This window comes from Antennarius striatus, chromosome 11, assembly GCF_040054535.1.
Source record: "Antennarius striatus isolate MH-2024 chromosome 11, ASM4005453v1, whole genome shotgun sequence".
Lineage (NCBI taxonomy): Eukaryota > Metazoa > Chordata > Actinopteri > Lophiiformes > Antennariidae > Antennarius > Antennarius striatus.
In genome coordinates, this window is record NC_090786.1 from 16411188 (window position 1) to 16428899 (window position 17712).

Below are 17712 nucleotides of genomic sequence, written 5' to 3' on the forward strand. Positions count from 1 at the left end.
AAAAAGAATTACACTACAAATTACTGTTGTGAATTCCTGCTAACACACAAGCAAGCAGACATGAGAACTGAAAGCAGTTCTCACATCTTAATTTCCCTTCGGCGATTAATACAGTTAATAAAATTTAAAAAATATTTTTAAAAAACATCCTACAGCTGTCTGTCTGTAAGTGATGCTGTAAATGACCCAGCTACCACAAAAGTGATTCTTAATTTACTTAATTTATTTGGAGGTACAAAGGCATGTCATCTGAACCTGGTCTTGTTTAGCCAACTTGTACAATCACCAAAAGCAACTACACTTTAGATTTGTTAGTCCTCTGCATATTGAAGAGTTAAAGGCATGTACTGCAGCAGGGGGGCAGCAAATAGCAAATCCCAGCTGTCCAGTATCAGTGAGCTGGCTCTTACCAATGCTTCAGTTGTGCTGCTCTCGTTCCCCATGGCTCATCCAACTGTAGGGCTACAACTGTGCAACCCAACAGCCTCTCACATCAGCTGTCTGAAAGACACTGAGATAGAAGGACCGTCAGCATACGCTGCTCCCAGAGGACTGTGGTGCCTCAGTAGTCACACATTCATACTCCACAGGATTAGGGGCCTCTGGAATGAGGTTAAACTAGCAGGGACTGGTCTCTCCTGGACCAGAACACAGATTTTACCTTTGCTGATGTGTGCAATGCCATCTTCTGTGGTAACTTATAAAAGATAATTATAAGAATCATTTTAAGCACAATCCATCTCCTCCAAATGACATCATACAGATGTCTCCTGGAATTAAAACGTCTTTGCATGTAATTATTTTAGTGCATGTGATGGGAATGATGGAAGCCAAGTGACACACTAAGGTCAAGTAATTGTGTCAGATAGTGTCAGATAATCTTCATGTGATAAACAACAAAATATGGTGTTTAGGTTCTAGTGGTGTTGAGACACAAAGTAGGGCTGAGGTTATGGAGCATCACCAGTATGTTTGTATATGAGGCATTTAAAGGGATGTTCGGTCACTTTTATCAATATTGTTGTCCCAAATGTCGTCTTTTGTCCCCAAATAAGAGCCTTTCTTTTATTGTATGAGTTACAGCTGGGCAGTAAAGAGTCATGCTATAGGAAGGTTGTTTGTGCATTCCTCATGTGGCTGCAGGGACTGCATGATTACCCTGTGCCTAGTCAGAAAGCACTGACCTGGATATGTAAGACTTTATAAATAGAGTTCTGCCCTGTCCTATGCTGTTTGACTTTATTCCAGACTTGCGCACAACAAGTTGTGTACACTTGAAATCCAAAGAAATGAAGGGGTTGTACTCCCAGTTATGTGTGTGTGAATCGTACTTTGTTAAATAATTATCATGTGCTGAATATTTCTCACAGTTCTCCCATGGGAAAATTAATATTCATCTCTTACATCTTAATTCTCTCATCTGTGGTGTGACTCTTTTGCCATGACTACCTCTCTATTTCTGTGAATGGGGTGTAATTTCAGCCCCCACTCTGTGGATGTGTGTGTGCACTTTAACTGGCAGCGCCGCTTCAGTGGGTTTTGGCAGCACAGAGAGCACAGGGTCAAATCATACTGATGCCAGGCGTCATGTCGCCTCATCATCATCGTGACAATCACACCGCGTCCTTCCATAACCCTTTAGGTTGCATGACCACCTAATGTGTTTGACTGGATACTAGAGGAGGAGGTTACTGCTTTTTATATGACCCCAACCTCCAAACAGAGAGCCACATTTACAAAATAATTGTCGAAATTGTGGTTTAAACCATGCTCACACTCCTGGCTAAGGCAGTTAAAGTGCAAACACTAAACTCATCAGACCACATTAAATGACATATTAAAGACAAAAGACAAAACACACTTACAGGTTTCAATTCAAGTTTCAAACAATCAAACAATTCAAACAATCACATCCATATTTTTCCTCCCTTTTAATGCATTAAGCCTCCACCATCTAAGGTTCTGTTGTATCCCCAAAGAATCCCAAAATCTAGACCCCTGCTGTGTCATATAAACTACTCACCACTGCAGACAGGAGCTTTGTCCACACACTTTTACCAGACCCCTGCAATCTATGTTTACCGTCAGACTGAAGGCCAGTGTTTGTTTCTGTCCTCTCTCCTGAGGAGTCCTGGCCCCTCATGCTATTTTTACATTGCAAATGGAGTAGGAGGAGAGGGCAAAGATTGGCCGCAGGACCACTCTGGGAGGGGAGCGGACTGATCTGAAGCCAGGTGAATCATGTCTTCTCAGGGCGGTGGGGTGTGGAGGTGCTCACCTGCTCTGACGGGAGCAGGAAACCTGGCGGCCTGAAGCACCAGTTCTACGTCAACAGTGAGAATAAACTGAGCCTGGATTTCATCAAGCATCAGGAAATCCCAGAAGAGAACGTCTCACAATGTGTGAGGAAGATGAAGATGAGGCTTGGGCATAATTGGACATTTCAAAAGGACATTGATCCCAAACAGGTCCCTCAGTCCAGGCTGAGTTTCAGAAGACAACTTGGATCATTCTGGAGTGGCTCTCACAGTGGTCTGACATGAATCTCACAGGAAATCTCTGGTGGATTTGCAGAAGGTACTTGCAGCACATAAACCAGGCGTATTCCAAAACTGGAGGCTGATGCCTTTCAGGGAAGCACCAATATTCCTGGGAGAAGGCCAGTGTGAGTAAGACCATAGATCAAAGCTAGTGATCCGTCTAAATGTTGTTCCTGTTAAAAACAAGGCAGTCATAGCCTTGTCAAAGCTATGCACTTGTCAGGTACTACTTTTAGGGTACCCTGACCTACCCTGGAAGTAGGTCAGGGTAAGTCGCGGGATGTTGCAGTCTCTGACTGCCTTGTTTTAGGACTGCAGCAGTCTGTTAAGTAGCGTTTTACGCTATCTGTGGGAGGACGGTAACACGTGTTGCACCGTGCCATTTAAACTGCTCCCATGTGCATTGGTTTTTACAAAGATAAATGTTTTTCAGATGATATTGACATGCACTGGGGGTTGAACCTTGCTTTACTGTATTAGGGTCACTTTTTATCTACTAGCATCACAGGCCATCTTGAGCTGAGCACCTATTGGCAGGTTGATCACAATCCCTATCAATGATCGATTGATCAGCTCCTTTTCTGACAGACAGAACAGCAAAGTTTTCACACCTTGTGAATTGCTATAATCTCAGCCCTCACGTCTCTCTATTCATTCTCTTTAGGATTTATCACCATCTTCTATTTTCCTCTTCCACAAACAGCATCACTCTGTCACTTTAATACTCCACTCTTTCTCCACCCCTCCCCTCGATCTAACAGCCTCTTTTCCCAGCCGACATTGCCCTTCCTCCATCACTAGAGTATACCTCTCGCTCTTCCTCTGCCAGTGTGAAGACTCAGCTCTTTAAACAGTCAAATCTATTCTCCCTGCTGCTACACAGGGGCTGATGTTACTGCAAACGGCTTCTTTTCAGTACACTGCCTCTTCTGTTTACCTGATGGCGTGAGATTCCGATGCAGCTCCCCATCTTGTATTCCATGTCCTCCTCTGGTGAAGTGACTCTGGCACTACAAGGCTGGCACAGCACCTTCTTACAGAACTGCATCGTTATCGGTCAGACTCAGCATTGCCAAAGTCGACAGATCTGGAGATGAAGCAAGTGCATGCACGCCTATGTCTGGATGAGTGTGTGCCTCAGTGGCCAATAAATACTCTGCACTGCATTGCCTGTGGTAACCCTGTCACCTATCTTTACAATCCACTGTTATATAAAATCTACATTGCATAAGGAATCCAACCTAATCATATAAGCGTGAAAAAGGGAGCTCCTCTTTTCAGCTGAATGTGCAGCTCTGCCTCCCATCACTGCTTGGCTGAGCAGAGTGAGGCACTGCTTTAGAGGGAAGAAATACTCAGAAACGGAGAGGAGAAGAGATGGAAGGCAGCAGAAATGGTGCCTGCCCCTTTAAAAGACCAAGGAGCTAGTAGGGATGATGGTGATACACCACCATTAGGAACGTAACAAAAAAAAAATCTGATTATAGAGAAGCCAAGTAGTAATATTTCATGCTTTTGTCTGGCACTCTCATGTTAGCGAAATATTTGTAAATCCAATGTAGAAATGTAGGTTCTGGTAGTATATACGAAACAGGAGCACTTATAGGTTTTCTTAAAAATTCAATTTTGACTATCCAAGAATAATGAGCTCCATTTTTTCATTTGGGACAAAAAAAACATCTGGCAAACTCTAAAGAATTAATAAATTGCCAAAATAGATAGTGTGAGCCACCGCAGAAGGTACAGAGAATCTACAAAGGAACAGCTTTGTGAAAGCAAGTAAATAGATTTCATCACAAGATCAATGCATTAGGTGTTACACATTCACAAGCTGGTTGATCCTTCTGTATGTTCCACGTACCATAGCCATAAGGTTTGGATGTGGTAAACTTTAAGAATATTGCCCACATTCATTACATGGTTTCTTAATCATTATATAACTTAAGTGGTTTTCCTATTAGCAAACATCTGTAACTTCATCAAGTTACACAATTACTCATCAGCCAATTTGTGTCGATTACATTCTACAGCAGGAACGTACACTTCAGTTTTGCTTTTATGTAAACCTTCTATTCGCACATTACAAAAATCAACTGAAGCAACACCAATGTGCTATTCTTTCTTTTATTATTCAAATTTTTACAACATTTAAAACACATAAAAACAAAGAAAACGCATATGTTACCTTTATAATTAACAAATTTAAGAGAAAATGTAACATTTAAAAACAGCATTTGGTCTTTTAAGAACAAGTGACAGGTCCATCGCTACTCCTGTGTGTTCAGAGGCTGAATCATCGGGTCTGTGATGTCGTAGGCATCTATGAGCTCCTGGAAAAGAACAAGCAGTTATAAGGATCAAATTTAGACAAAATAATATATGCTATAGTGCGAGTCTTATTTTGCTGTGAAAGTAAATCCTATGTGCCACCAACCTTCCATATTTTTTGACTGAAAGAAATGATGCACTGTTTACGAGTGGATGGTCCTGCAGTATCCACCTCCCCTTCCTCTGTTGGCGCTGGAACACAGAAATAAGAAGACAAGGCAGTCAGAGACTGCAACATCCTGTGACACCCCTGAATCAAAATTTTACCCTGACCTACACATTTTTGTGCCTCTGGCTTCCTGAAATGTTGCTTTTTGTTTTGTGACTACGTTTATCTCATGAGGTTTCAGAAATGTTTACCTAAAAAAGGTATAAAAGTTAAAATTTAACCTTGACCTAGTTTTTCAAGGTCAACATTGTGATCTAATTTTCATCCCCTTGCCTCCCTGAATATAACACCTTTTGTGTCGTCTTTCTATCTTATCCGGTTCCTGAGATTATGTGCAAATTTTTTTACAAAAGTTTAAATTTGACCTTGACCTAGTTTTCTCAAGGTCAAGGTCATCATCTCATTTTCATTCCCTTTGCCACCTGGGTAATGTGTTTTTTTTTAAATCTCTCCATCTGCAACGGTTCTGATGATATTTGGTAGATGGACGGGTGAACACACAAACACTGACAATTACAATACATCACCACCACGCGGGATGTAATAGTGATCCTATGTTCTTATTAACCAGTAATATGACAAAATATAGCATTTCCTTACCTATACAAGGCAGCTTGGCATCATCCAGATACATGCGTGCCAAGCTATCCTGAAAGACATACAAGAGTGTAACTTGGCCAACAGTCCCAAGAGGGAAAACAAGCTCTACTGAAACTGACTTTACTGCAGACATCTCACCCTGATCAGAAAAGATGTGTGGAAAATGTTCTCTACTGTCCGGGAAAATGAGTTTGGGTCAATGACGAACTCATAATATGATATTGGGGATGTTGCTGCAATAAAAACAGAGAAAAATGAGCGTGTAACCATCACACAATCATGAGGACTGTAAACAGTTTATCACTCACGATCATCTTGGTGATAAGTCTTCAGGTATCCCAGAATCCTTTCCACCTCTTTCTCGGTTGTTTCTTGATGGGAGTCTTCCATTTTCTTCATCTGGCAGACAACATTACAGTAGTGTGATGACGTAAGTATTTGGAAATGAAAAACCCTCTCAATCTGAACATAAATCAACAGTGGAAATGAAATCCACTGTTTTGGGAAAGTTGCACCTTTGGAAATAATTCTATCTGATAGAATTATTGTGATATGATAGAATCTATCATCATCAGACCAAAATGTGACTGAACAACCATGTTAAAGATAATGTGTACCTGTGTGGGCATTATCCTTTTGGCTTCCTTTCCGGGTGCCTTCCTTTGTCGTTCAGTCCTTGGCTTCGGAGGTGGCGGCTCTGCATGAAATGATCCAAACCTGCTCAAATGAACCACAGGGACCACAGACACAAACAATACTACTGAGGGATAAGCATAAAACATGAATAGTGTCAAACATAATACTTACGGTACTAAGCAAATATTTACCAGTCAGTTAAGTGTTTAGGCATTTGAGTCACAGCTGGCCTGTGACGTATTGAGACACTCACATGTAATGAAAGGACGGTGCTGTCCTGAAACAGCACTCTGCTCTCCTGGCCAATCTGTGCCAAGCATCCTGTGGGAGGAAGCCTCCTACTGTATGTCTGTTCCTCTGCTCCTCATCATCATCACCATCATCGTCATCATCGTAATCTTCTAGTCGGTTTAACCCCATGAAGGACAGCTGTCAAAGGAACAAAGGGTTTTCCATGTCACCACTCCAATGTATATTGCGTTTGCATTATGTTACATCATGTTACTATATCTCCCACGACCCATAACACAATGGGGTTAAAGACTTTTGAAACATAAGGCTGCTTTTTACGATATATACAGGAGAAAATAATTTCCTCACCTAATTGTAAATGAAAATAGGTTTAATTTTTTCAAACAAAGTTTCATGGACCTGAGGAATTAATCAGAGACCAACCACAATCATTTTTACCCCAAAGTGTAACAGGGTGCAATGTACAGACTGCAGCCAGGACTCATTCATGTGATATCCCACAGCTAAACAATGAAATGACAACTATTTTATTAAACAAACAAAACAACAACAATAACAACAAACAAAAAAACCCAATGTCCTTAGTATGTGGTCACAATGAGTACACAGAATAAACTCACTCACCAGGTGTTCAGCGTAAGCAGCAGGATCAAAATCTGTGCCCTCAGCAAACATTTGTGTGGCTTTCTCCTTTCCTAATTCTGTGGCCACGACCAGAAGCTGGGCGTCCAAAGCTGCTTCTCTAGCCTGTCGGACTGCCAAGAACAAAATGACATGAACCCTCTCCCTACTGTTGAGGCTGTGTGATGACCATGGTAAGAGAGTCAGGTACAAATTCTTACTCCATACTATGAGTATTCAAACATTATTAGCACATTATAAATTCTCAATTAACCAAAGTGTTTGTGATAGCACTGTGGGACGACACTGGCCATGCAAAGGGAAACCACAATCAGGTGCTGGGAGAAAATGCAAACTCTGGTATGATGTGCTAAAGTCACAAAGATAACTCTTTTGTTGGTAACTGATGTTTTTAACTTAAGTGTATTTTATACCTCACATTGGACATGGGGCTCTAGTTCAATGTCTGGAGGCTCTATTAATTTGCCTGGACCACCATAATCACTTACGCTTCTCAGCTAATGTGATTTATCTGCGGTTAAGTAGAGAATATAAGCCATATATAATGTAAATAAAGTCTTGCTAAGACACAGATTTTTGCCACATGCACTTAGTCAATGTAGAAAATCCTTTTTTTAAACCACTTTAATTCAGGTATTATTACAAACTTGAACTCTACATATCATATTTACTAAAACTAACATTAACTCCTATATTTCTATTGTTGGTCCTCCTGTAACCCTGCTGGTATTACAGCTAACAGAGCACAAATGAGAAAAAACAAAAAGCCAAGTTTATTGGCATTACTGACAAAAACTATTACATCAATCCGATTAATTACGCTTTGAATTGGAGAGAAACTACCGGGGCTTCCACCCATATCTGAGAACATTTTAAATATTACACCTACCATCTTTAAAAAGTTTGTTTGCCTCTTCTAACACTTCAGTCAATTTGTTGTTGGAGGGACTCAGCATATCTTCCCTATTCTCTGTAAAGACATGAAGGAAACAAAAACGGATCAGGAAGTCATCAACAACAACAACAACAATAAAAACAACAACAACAACAGCCCCATCCCTCCTGTGCCACACTCACGCTGGACGGAGTTGATGAGGTCTCTGTATTTGCTCCGGATCTCTCTCCTGAGTCCCGGGTCACCGTTTTGTTTCTGCAGGTTGGACGATCCGAAGCCACCGCCTCCTTCCTCCCCGTGGCTCTGCTGTGGGTCTCCTCTCCCGGGGGTAGCAGAGCCATTCTGCCGGGGGGTCACCCCTTCACCGCTGCTTCTACTTCTCTTCATCCTCAGCCGTCCTGTAAAGTAGATGCGTGGACAGGGACACCTGTTGTTACAACACAAGTCCAAAACAAGCGGAAGAGGTTCCAGATTGGGGGTGTGGTGACCCCCCCAGTGTGATTAGAAGCCGCTATCGGGTTCTTCCTGGCGGCGGGAGAGAAACCGAGCCTGATCCGGTCCTGTGGTTGTGCTGCATGGCATACGAGCACCGATCAAACACAGCTAAACATGGCTAGCATAGCTAACCTAGATAGCCTCCTAGCATAATAAGCTAGGGAAATCAATGTATTATTGAAAATCGAAGACGAACAGCACTGACGTCACTTGGAATACAGCTGAATCAACATTTATGACATAAAGTATGTTTTAATATTACTAGCTAACAGCAAACTTCTGCGGATCAACAAGCAAACTAACGCCAGCACAGGTTTAATCTCATTGCTCTGTCGTTTAAGTGGGCGTCGGTCTTCCACATGTTTGTTAGGGAAGAAGGAACGGTACTTTATTAATCCCTGAGTGGGTACTGTACATTCTTTTAATCTGGGACTATATTTCACACACGTTATATGCTAACAGTCAACATTACCCATTACAAAAACTTGTTCTTGCAACGTAGCTTAACGGCTTGACATTTACACATTAATTAAAGATCAAAATCAATGATATACTTGTAGAACGCTGTTATTGTTGTCTAACTTGACCTGTTTATTTTCATTTAGGTAAGCAAACAGACCTGCGAACTAACAGACAGAAGAAGCGCCACGGATTTTCGTATCCCACTGCGGCGACACTGCGGCCCGCTCTGGTTTGTCTTCCTTTAGAGTCGCGTGACCATAATATAAGTCACCGCGAATCATTGCTGACTAAACTATACCATGTGACAGGAAAAAATTATGAAAGACCAATCAGAGGCAGAGAAGGGCGGGCCATGGCGTCACCGAGTGGGAAACGTAGATTTGCTCCCGGGACAAAGTCAGCTTTACAGTGGTATTGAAAACCGAAAAGGTTTTGATTTTACTATACGTTTTAAGGTGCTAACATGTAAAAAAAAATTTTTTTTTAAATATTTCTGTCCTACAAAATGTATTAAACAAAGAGCATATGCATGACAGACGGATCAAAACCAATAGTCAAGTTTTGCTACATACCGAGAGATGGCGCTAAAGATGACGTTAAAGTGTCGCTCTTTATTGGATTCGTTGGTTTGTTGTCACGGTAACAAGAAGCGCCCTTACGTCACTGCCACTGATCTCTGTCTCTCTCTCTTTACGTGTGTGTGTGTGTGTGTGTGTGTGTGTGTGTGTGTTTTAGTGAAGTAAAACACAAATAAAACATGTTTTTAATTGTCAGATCATGAAACTTTTATTTTTGGACTCAGTGCTTCCAAGCATACAGGAACATTTAACATTTAGTACTTTTACTGCAAACTTTAGCAATGAGCACTTCCTCACTGACCTACCATCAAAATTAAATCACTGGATGACTGCAGGTATATCTCTACTGCTGTTGGAATATCTATCCATCCATCCATTCTCATGAAGCTGCCTAAGGACTGTTGGAATATATCTTGTCTGAATATGTTCCGTGTTTTACGGTATGTTTTTTCTTTGTTTGTTTTAACTTTTTATTACAATTGTTTGGATCTTTTCCACAATAATTATTTTAAGATAATAATAATAATAATAATAATAATAATAATAATAATAATAATAATAATAATAATAATAATTGTTTAAAGTAAATTTAGATTACCTTCAGGGTCTAATGTTGTTAAACCTTTCCTTTTAAGAAAAGCAGTTTATCTAGAATGTTAGTCTTCTGCTCCTTGTTTATTATCTTTATATCATTTATTTTACTCATTGGAATTCAACGGATTACTTTGAAATGCTGTCAACATATTGGTTTTTCTTGCATTTCCATTCCTATAAAAAACTAATTATTTCTTTAAATGGTCAGCCCGTCCTGTCTAAGTCCACTCGTTACGCATGAGGATCTTTCTCTCCTGCGCACTGATCCCTCCATTAGCGCTCCGTGCTGTAACACGGGGTGGGAGCACAAAAGGACACTCCGGGAATATGCATCCAGTTCCTTTACACTAACTTCTGTGCTGCCATGGAGGAGCTGGGGCCGCCCTGGGTTCGTTTGGACCTCAACAACTTTGACCTGGATGGTGCAGAGAGGAGTCGGTATGTTTTAACGAGCCCCCGTTCATTACAGTCCTGTGTGCGAATCGGGGTCAAACCGGTTGAACTCTTGATTAAATCACTGAACGAGCTGATTGCAGAACAGAATGACGTCCCCTCCGAGGTGGTTAGAGTTATGCACGAATCCTACGAAAAGGAGAGAACGAAGCTTCTACAAATGTGCCGGGAAGAGAGGGAGAGGATTATCCTGGAGGCCAACAGGTGGCCAGGTCACAGCAGTAAGGACTCAAGCCTGGAGGTGGTGCCCAATAGACGGCTGAAAGATTACTCAAAGGACTTCCAATATGCAGATCTGTGTTACAAAAGGAAGTCTGTGAGCAGGTTGTCTTGTTCAACTTCTGGGAAAAGACACCCAGACAGAAGTACGGTGTGTAGCTTCAGCCTGGGAGACCTCAGACACTCCCCAGCCACTGAGATGAAACTGGAGAGGCTCACCGAGGACATTAGGAAGAAAATGTGCGTCACAGTGTCAGAGAGAGACCGCAAGATAGCGGCCCTCATGCTGGTGAAACACCAGGAGGAGCAGGAAGCCATGAAGCGCTGTCAGCAGGAGGAACAGGAGCGAATGGAGGCCCGAAGGCAGGAGGAGGTCCGTCAGGCTCAGGCAGAGAAAGAGAGGAGGAAGAAATTGGAGCAGGGTATGCAACGCTGGCATGAGATGCTGAGGGCTCGTAAGAGGATGAGGCAGCAGTGCCAGGAAGAGAAAGTGAAACAGCTGGAACAGGAGGTGCTGATGCACAAGGAAAGATGGAGTAGGATGAAAGCAGAGGTTGTTGCACAACGGAGGGAAAAGATGGAGGCTGCACACAAAGAGGCATTGGGGCGTAAGCACTGTCAGGAGAAGCTGCTGAGAGAGAAAGAGGAGCTGGAGATGATGAGGCAAGAGAGGGAGAGACAGATTGGGGTAGAAAGAGAACAGAAGGCCAGGAGGAGGAAAGAGTTCCAAGAGCAGAAGAAGAGGAGGTGGCTGGAGGAGGTAAATCGCCAGGAGCTGCTGCGACACATCCTTCTGAAACACCAGTTGGAGCAACGGGCTGAGGAAGAGGAGGCACAGATGAGGAGCACGCTTGAGAGAAAGCTCCGACACATCTGTGAGAAACACACCGAGGCTGTAGAGGGACGGCTGAAGGAGCTGCAGGAACGGGCGCACCGGGAGGAGGAGCAGATTCGGAAGGCCCGACTGAAGGCCAAGCTGCAGGACGTGCAGCAGCACACACACAAACGGATCCTGGTCCAGCTGAGCCAGCGGCGGAGGGAGAGAGCCGCCACGCAGGTCTCAGCTCAGCACTGGGCCAGAGCTCAGCAGACACACCAGCACAACAAGCACCGGCTACTCTGCCATCAGACGCTGAGAGAGCGGTTGCAGAGAGATGAGGAGGCAATGAAGAAGGTCAGAGAACGCTGCATCTCGATGAAGGAGTGGAGGAGGGAGAGGCTGCGGAAACAACGGGAGCAGAAGCAGGAGGAGGCGCACAGGTTGGCTCGCGCCTCCTTTCACATGAGGGAGAGAGTGAGACAGGAAACACACAGGAGGACCTTTGACCAAATGGCTCTGGAGGCTCAGCTGGTTGCCTCGATGAACCACATGAAAGTATGAAGATGTTATTTTCTCTCATCAGCACCTCGGTACAGTTCAAAATGATTCTGAGCAACAACATATAAACTAAATCTGTTTGCAGAAGCCCTCGGGCAATTAGGCTGCTTTTTATCGCCACATTTGCACACGACAGCCAGACAGGTTCGACAGGTTGGGCTCTGCGTCTGACAGCTCGAGCTATCCAGAGACTTTTGTGAAGAAGGAAAAATAACCTCTTGAGCTGGTTCCACAGATCATCTGCTGCTCCTGTTTAAACAGCTACAATTTAGATTACAGTATACCAAGAAGTTCTGCTTGGATGTTTTGACGTTTTACTGTGGTATTGTTATCCCTTGTCATTTCCAGCAGTGGGAGACTCGTTGTGATATGACAGTACATATTACAGTCTATAGTTTTACAATAATACAATAATATTTTTACAGTCTGCTTGGTGTCACAATCACCTTCCAAGAAGCGCTAAAGCAGAGCTTCACGGCAGTGGTTCACAACCTTTGGCTCATAGAGCAATTATTATTTTGAATATTGTACTGTAATGTTTAGTGAAGTTTTGGTTAAATTGTAAAGCAAGAGGTCCTGAAGCAAAAGAGGTAAAAACACAAATAGAAAATGCAAACAACTTATATCCCCATTTCTAAAAAATTAGTAAACTGGGTAAAATATAGAAACAGAATTTGATGATTTACAAAATCTTTAAATTACACGTTCATTTGAAAGTGGCACAAAAATAACATTTCAAGTGTTGAAAATGAGTATTTTAATTTTTCTAAATTATTTGCCCGTCTTGAAGTGAAGTTACTCTTCCACCCCAGAATGATTGGAGATAAGAGAAGTTCCTGTCAAAAGTAACTGAACGAACAAAACATGTTTCACAAATGAATTAGTTAAAGAACAAATATGTATTTGTAAAACATGTTGCTTCAGAAACAAGTACAGCATGTCTGACATGGACAATATAATCTATTATCAGCAGAAATGAAAGGACATTGAGAAAATTCAGGAGGTTGAAGTTGGGTCAAGTTCCAGCCCACAAGCTGTAAGGTCAGCGGAGGCCGGACTGAAGGTTCATGTTTCTTTGTGTCTCTACATCAGTGTCTCACAAGATTGTAATCTTTGACTGGAGTAGATTATATACATAGACCCTGTAATTGCAGACCTGCAGACCTCAGTTTGTAGCTGCTTAATGGAAAATATAAATAAATAAGTTGTTCCTGCAGCTGATTTCAAATTCATCCTTTCTGCTCTGGGACTTATGAAGTAGTTAAATTTGTGTTTTGATGATGTGTTACTTAGTGTGTGATCGCTCGATTCTTATAAGGATTTTTTTTGTATATTTTTTAAAATTACATAGATTTTCTAATGCACTGTATTTACATATTTTTTATAAATCAAGAAACATTTTAAAATAATTTAAAGAGTGATTTTTTTTTCTTGCATAGCCGCATTCAAAACTGTAATGACTTACCAATATCTGGCTGACTGGAGTCACTGATAATTTAAACTGTTGGTTGACTGAGGCTTAAAACCAAAGCCTGAGGCAGCTGAATTATCACATTTACATTATTATATCACGAAAAAACTAGTTTTTCTGTGAATGACTATTTGATAAAGAGGCACCAAATATCTACGACCTCATGTCGTAGATGTTTGGTGAAACTAATAAAATGTTTCCACAAAGGTATTACATCATGTGTTTTGGCAATCTGGATTAAAGCACGGGAGTAAAATAAGAATTTGGTCCTTGTTTTCCAAGCGCTCGAATGAACAAACAAAAGAGGAGTGTGTTTTTAAATTCTCCTTTTGTTTGGTTGACAGGCGTTACTATGAATAGATCCAGTTACTTGTGTTTCTGATCTTGACAAGGAATATCCCCAGAATTTATCAGACATGATGAAATGGAGGCTTACAGAATCTAAGCATGGCAGCAAATCACACCCTTTTGTCTCTCTTGGAATGATAATTCACTTCAAAGCAGCACTTTGTCTATAGTACTTCATTTCGCTCCATTCCTATAGATCACACACCTGAGAGTTTTCTTCTTAAAGCATTTCATTTGCATTGAAAAGTCTTTCTCAATTGTCATTCAAACCAAGAGCCAGCAACAACGGGAGCCCCATCCCAGCGATGAGTGTGAGGCTCTCCAGGAGCCCCAGCTGTCGCTGATGTGTGTCCTTGTCTTCACTGAGCTGCTGGTGTTCAGAGGAGGGTTTGGTCGTCCTGCTGACCTCTGGGAGAATGTGTACCGTGGCCACGTAGAGGAAGGTCCCAGCTGAGAAGAGCATCCCCACGCCTGTGGCACTGAACTGGCTTTGTGTTGAACTACCAGACTGGACACAAACATAAAGACAAATGAAACTTTAATCAGTAGAATTCAGGTCTTCTTTGAGACAGATTAAATTGGCTGATGTGTGCTGCCTTACTGCACGTAATATAAAGTATGAGGTGATGGCAAGTATGGGTGCTGCAGCTGAAAAGGCCAGCAAATGTCCTTGAATGTACTTCTTTTGAAGACCTGCGTGCATGAGAAAGGAGACCAGACCACAGGCTGCAGGTGCCTAGAAAAAAAGAACGATACGTCAGGTGTTCCTGTAATCGTATTTGTAGCTTACACTACCTTATATCAAACTCAATGAATCTCACCTTATGTAGAATGACAGCACAAAATACTATCACTTGCACTGTCACCTTGTCGGTAGCCACAGCTGCACCCAGAGCAAATCCATCAGCTATAATCACAATGAAAACAACCTTTTCTTATTGACCTAAATAAAGTGCTTCTTCAGTATTTATCATTGTGACTCAACAAGAATGAAACCCTCAGGCTCTCCTCCAAGGACATACAGTACATCAACAAATTAAGAAAGCTTACCACTGAACTGATAATGACCAAAGAGCACACCGTCATGACCGCATGTAACTAGACTCCCTTCAGTTAAGTGACTTTTTGCGACAACAATCATCAGTCAAATATTCATTAATTTTTTTTGTAACTGCTTATCCTGTTTAGGTTTCTTGGCAGAATATATCCTGGAAAAGGCATCAGATTGTCTTTAGAAGCTAGCCTAGAAAGACAAATATTTGCACTTTGCACTCACAACTGTCGTCAATTTAAAGTCATCAGTGAGGGAAACCCACACAGAGGAGAACATAGACCACATGTTATAAAAATATATATTTCTGGTCTGCAGTTAGTATTGTTTTACTTCACTGAAGCAATGACTTTCATACATTTAAGATTATTTTTCAGGACCTGGAGGAAGAATCAAGGAGTCACTTTTTTTGTAAATTACATATTTGAAAAAAGTTATGATTATCAAAATAAAAATCAATAAATACTGTAATTAAAAAATTGAAATGCTTAAAAAAAATCACCTCTTCAGAATATGGGTGATGGGCACGTGAAAAAATATCCTTATAGTTTTTTGTTGTATTTTTTAGCTATATGACTCAGTAGGATTCATTAGAGACATAGTCCTCCCAGAATGAATAATGAATGGATGTCTGGAGATTTTTCCAAACAGACAACCAAAAAAAAAAAAAAAAAAGGAATTTGAAGAATTTTGGACTTGTAATTCTGAAATTATACATGAAAACGATGGACAAAGCCTCATTCTTTATCGCTTCCACTTTGTTGGTGGTTGTGTAGAAAGTAAAGAAAGTAAAGTAAAAGTGAGGGAATCACATGTTCAATAACATGAGGAAATGAACATTTACAGCCTTTGAGAGAATTTTTCCAGCTTGTGGTTTAGAGTTCCTTGAATGAACATGTATCTTGGACTGAAATCAACATTAAACACAATGCATCAATACCTGCAGCATGAATAACAAGGCCCAAAGTGGCTGTGATGCCAACCTGGTTTTTGTGCTCTGAAACGAGATATTGCATATACTGTGTTGGTAAAAATTACACGAGCAAAAGTGAGATTCTGAAAAATTAATTTGCTTTCACAGTTTTGTCAACTTGCCACGTGTTGAAAGGTAACTTCCAATCTGATCCACCACAAACATCAAAATGAACCCCAAAGTTAAAGCCAGTCCAATGAAGAACTTTGGTGATGGGGTTGTGACTGTGGAATTTACATGTTTATTGTCACTGGCATTCAGGCTGGATGTCAAATCAGAGCAGGATGCTGCAGAGAGAAGATGACAGTCAGGAGGAGCTTTTGTAAATTCCACAGAAAAAAAAAATCCAACAAGGCAGTGTTAGCACACATGGGAATGAAAGCTAAAGCTGTCAGCAGAAGAATAAAGAATAAATAAAACAGTTGTTGTGTGATGATCCCAAAGACAGTAGTTAAGGTTTGATGTAGTGGTCCAGCTGTGTACTGCTCACCTCTCCATGTCTCCCCCAGCAAGTCCATTCCTTCTGGAATCACCACTGCCATGGCGGTCCCACAAAGGAGGCCTGCCCCCAGGATGGTGACAAACTGCAGACGTCTCTATGGATCAGCACATGATTCTCGATAAAATATGACGAAGCTTGATCTATTTGTCAGTTAACCCATTGTTGTAGTTTTTTATTTTTTTTATTTTATAATTCTAATTTTATTCACTGTATTAATTCCCAAGGGTAAATTAAGACTACACTCTACACAGGTAAGTAGGTCCATGCATATAGTATGTGAGCATGCAGGTGAGGGGGAGGTAGAGCCGCAGGCAGCTCCTTTCTGGTGTGTTTCCAATGATTATATATCATATTATTATAACTTTATTATAGACAAAACAACATTAACAGACATAAAATGTTATTATTTTGTAAAGTTGTTCTTCGGGAGTATGGAAGAGGATGAATACTGATGAATTTATCACTTGCTAAAAAGGCCAACAAATCATAATTAGGATCAAATAAAAAAGAAAGCATTTACCTCCGAGAGTTTGAAAAACAGTGGGATGAATCCAAGTAAAAAAGTCCCTGCAAACATGGCAATAGACACCAGAGTAACAATCAGCCCGCCGTCCATGATGACCTCTCTTCACTCCCTCACTTTCTGAGTTCATATCATCAGATCCAGCTGAGAAGTCTCTTCTCTTGTTGTCGCCTCATTTATTGCTGTTCGAGGAAGTATCCTGAATTCCACGTCACTCCCCGACTCCCTGCTCCAAGAACCACCACTGTACATTACTCCTGAGGGCCACCTACTGCCCAAAATAAAGAACAGCACCCTGTCCCCTGGAGCTCCAGGGTTTCTAAATAGAAGTCGATGATCCCAAGACTGGGTTGTGGAAATTCAAGAGAGGTCACAGGATTAGAAGAGGGGAATTTCAAGTTGCAGTGTTATTGCCATTAAATTTACCTGTTGAATACGAAATCCAGATAAAAAAGGGGTCACACGAATTAGGTGTCATTCATTCATTGTCTTATCATCTTGTCATTCATCATCTTCTGCTTTTGCAGGTCACAGGGGTTGCTGGAGCCTATCCCAGCTGACTTATGGGTGAGAGGCGGGGGACGCTGCGAGCACGATGCCGGT

General features: G+C 41.4%; 4 protein-coding genes across 10 annotated transcripts in view; 1 reads left to right on the forward strand and 3 right to left on the reverse strand.

Annotated features, from left to right (window-relative positions):
- Window positions 1–2111, reverse strand: part of tacc2 (transforming, acidic coiled-coil containing protein 2) — a 46994-nt gene extending 44883 nt beyond the window's left edge. For 6 of the 7 annotated variants that reach the window (XM_068326835.1, XM_068326839.1, XM_068326837.1 and 3 more), the window contains exons 1-2: window positions 2024–2111; window positions 411–511 (exon numbers count right to left, since the gene is read on the reverse strand). In XM_068326835.1, the coding sequence (XP_068182936.1) occupies window positions 411–443 (33 nt within the window). In that variant the 5' untranslated portion in view covers window positions 444–511; window positions 2024–2111. The remainder of the gene's footprint in view (window positions 1–410; window positions 512–2023) is intronic. The other variant, XM_068326840.1, reaches the window with a different exon arrangement.
- A 2539-nt stretch (window positions 2112–4650) lies between these two features.
- nsmce4a (NSE4 homolog A, SMC5-SMC6 complex component) lies at window positions 4651–9290 on the reverse strand. The gene is made up of 11 exons (XM_068327482.1): window positions 9177–9290; window positions 8245–8460; window positions 8057–8137; window positions 7150–7280; window positions 6527–6702; window positions 6255–6354; window positions 5946–6036; window positions 5776–5870; window positions 5638–5686; window positions 4975–5060; window positions 4651–4870 (listed from the first exon to the last, which is right to left on the reverse strand). Exons 2-11 carry the CDS (start codon window positions 8447–8449, stop codon window positions 4808–4810), a joined length of 1077 nt encoding a protein of 358 aa, XP_068183583.1. The 5' UTR covers window positions 8450–8460; window positions 9177–9290; the 3' UTR covers window positions 4651–4807.
- Window positions 9291–9871: 581 nt separating this feature from the next.
- Window positions 9872–12382, forward strand: LOC137604235 (coiled-coil domain-containing protein 177-like). Its single transcript, XM_068328243.1, has one exon. The coding sequence runs from the start codon at window positions 10556–10558 to the stop codon at window positions 12242–12244; it is 1689 nt and encodes a 562-aa protein (XP_068184344.1). The 5' UTR covers window positions 9872–10555; the 3' UTR covers window positions 12245–12382.
- A 182-nt stretch (window positions 12383–12564) lies between these two features.
- LOC137604236 (zinc transporter ZIP9-like) lies at window positions 12565–17345 on the reverse strand. The gene is made up of 7 exons (XM_068328244.1): window positions 17107–17345; window positions 16575–16680; window positions 16207–16371; window positions 16052–16108; window positions 14882–14967; window positions 14662–14796; window positions 12565–14568 (listed from the first exon to the last, which is right to left on the reverse strand). Exons 1-7 carry the CDS (start codon window positions 17200–17202, stop codon window positions 14314–14316), a joined length of 900 nt encoding a protein of 299 aa, XP_068184345.1. The 5' UTR covers window positions 17203–17345; the 3' UTR covers window positions 12565–14313.
- Between the last annotated feature and the right edge of the window lie 367 nt (window positions 17346–17712).